Source organism: Nicotiana tabacum, chromosome 11 (genome assembly GCF_000715075.1).
Source record: "Nicotiana tabacum cultivar K326 chromosome 11, ASM71507v2, whole genome shotgun sequence".
NCBI lineage: Eukaryota > Viridiplantae > Streptophyta > Magnoliopsida > Solanales > Solanaceae > Nicotiana > Nicotiana tabacum.
The window spans coordinates 167,166,660-167,168,110 of record NC_134090.1 but is presented as its reverse complement, the minus strand read 5'-3'; the positions used below and the strand labels follow the sequence as shown (position 1 = coordinate 167,168,110).

The 1,451-nt window shown below is 31.6% G+C and overlaps 1 protein-coding gene across 1 annotated transcript; it reads right to left on the bottom strand.

The window, feature by feature from the left end:
- Nucleotides 1-416: 416 nt before the first annotated feature.
- LOC107817371 (chaperone protein dnaJ 20, chloroplastic-like) lies at nucleotides 417-1,040 on the bottom strand. The gene is made up of 2 exons (XM_016643180.2): nucleotides 545-1,040; nucleotides 417-424 (listed from the first exon to the last, which is right to left on the bottom strand). The coding sequence occupies exons 1-2, from the start codon at nucleotides 1,038-1,040 to the stop codon at nucleotides 417-419; spliced, it is 504 nt and encodes a 167-aa protein (XP_016498666.2).
- Nucleotides 1,041-1,451: the final 411 nt, after the last annotated feature.

Genomic DNA, 1,451 nt, shown 5'->3' with positions numbered 1-1,451 from the left:
CCGTATATAGCTTGAAAAGAAGAACATTATATATATACACACACGCACACAGACATTGTATAAAAAATTTCAGCTATCGATGTATTTTCAACATGTTACAGGAATTAACGATTATCATAAAAATTTATCTGCAATTATCTTATACATGACTTGATTATGTAAATATAAATTGTTTAGGATTATATTTAAGTTAAATACACTTATAGTAAATCAACTTGTTATAGCAAGTTACTTACCATTTATTCTAAGCTACCAATTAACTATGATTTAATAGAATACCTGCAATTACTTTCTATGTAACGTGACGGGATAAATATCTTTTCACGATTAGTACATATAATTAAAAGTTTATGTATTTTAGAGTCCATCGTGTCAATGCATAAGTTGCGGCCTTACAATATAACGTGTAGTGCAAGCTAGTGACCTTGCAATAAAAAAAAATTTAATGAGCTAAAATCATATCTTGATCATAAGCATAAATTAAACGAAGATAGTATTACAAATTAACAACTAATTAATTAGTTTAATTTCGAGCTGAACATACTTTTCTTTTTCTCCATTCTATTACAAGATCGTCTTCTCAACCCATCAAGCTGTCTTTCCCACACCTCCTTAGTGAAAACTGTCTCCCTATTTTCCTTAGATTGTCTCCAAATCACTTCACTCTCAAAAGAATCCATTAAACTCACCTCATAATCATAAATTTGACGTGAAATTGGATCAGAAAGAGTTTCATATGCTTTTCTCAGCTCAATAAATCGTCTCGTGGATTCTTCTTTATTTGAATTATGGCAATTATCAGGATGGTATTGACGAGCCATGCATCTATAAGCTTTCTTTATCTCTTCAAACCCTACATTTGTTGAACGGAGAGAAAGCACTTCATAGAAATTACTATTGGATTTCTTCGTCTGCATATTTGCCCTAATTTTCAGTTGATTACTACCCTTCATGTGTTTGTTCTTTCCACCTTTCTCATGAATAAATATAGGAAAAATCCCCACCTTATAGTTATTCATCTTCATTGGTAATATCTCCATTGGTAGTTTGGTAAGTAGTACGCCTGGAACGACAAACGAGGAGTATTACAGGTTTTAACAAAGTTTCAGAGCTCAGATCGAGTTGATTGATTTGTGTTTCAGATCAACAAAGACTACAAGAGTATGAGAACAAAGTTTCAGAGGTCAGATCGAGATGATTGATAAAGTTCGTATTTCAGGTCAATAAAGACTACAAACTAATTCTACTGAGTAGACCTAGTCAAGATTTTATCAAGGAGGGTTTGTAATCATATGAAAGAGTGGTGTGTGAGTTTTTGTAGGTGTGTGAAGTATATATAGAAGATGTTTTAAGTATATGATTAATTGGTATAGATAAGATTTGTTCAATTAGCAGATTCAACGGACGCGTACATAGGTTTTAAAGAATAATAATTAGTGGTTTTAATGTTT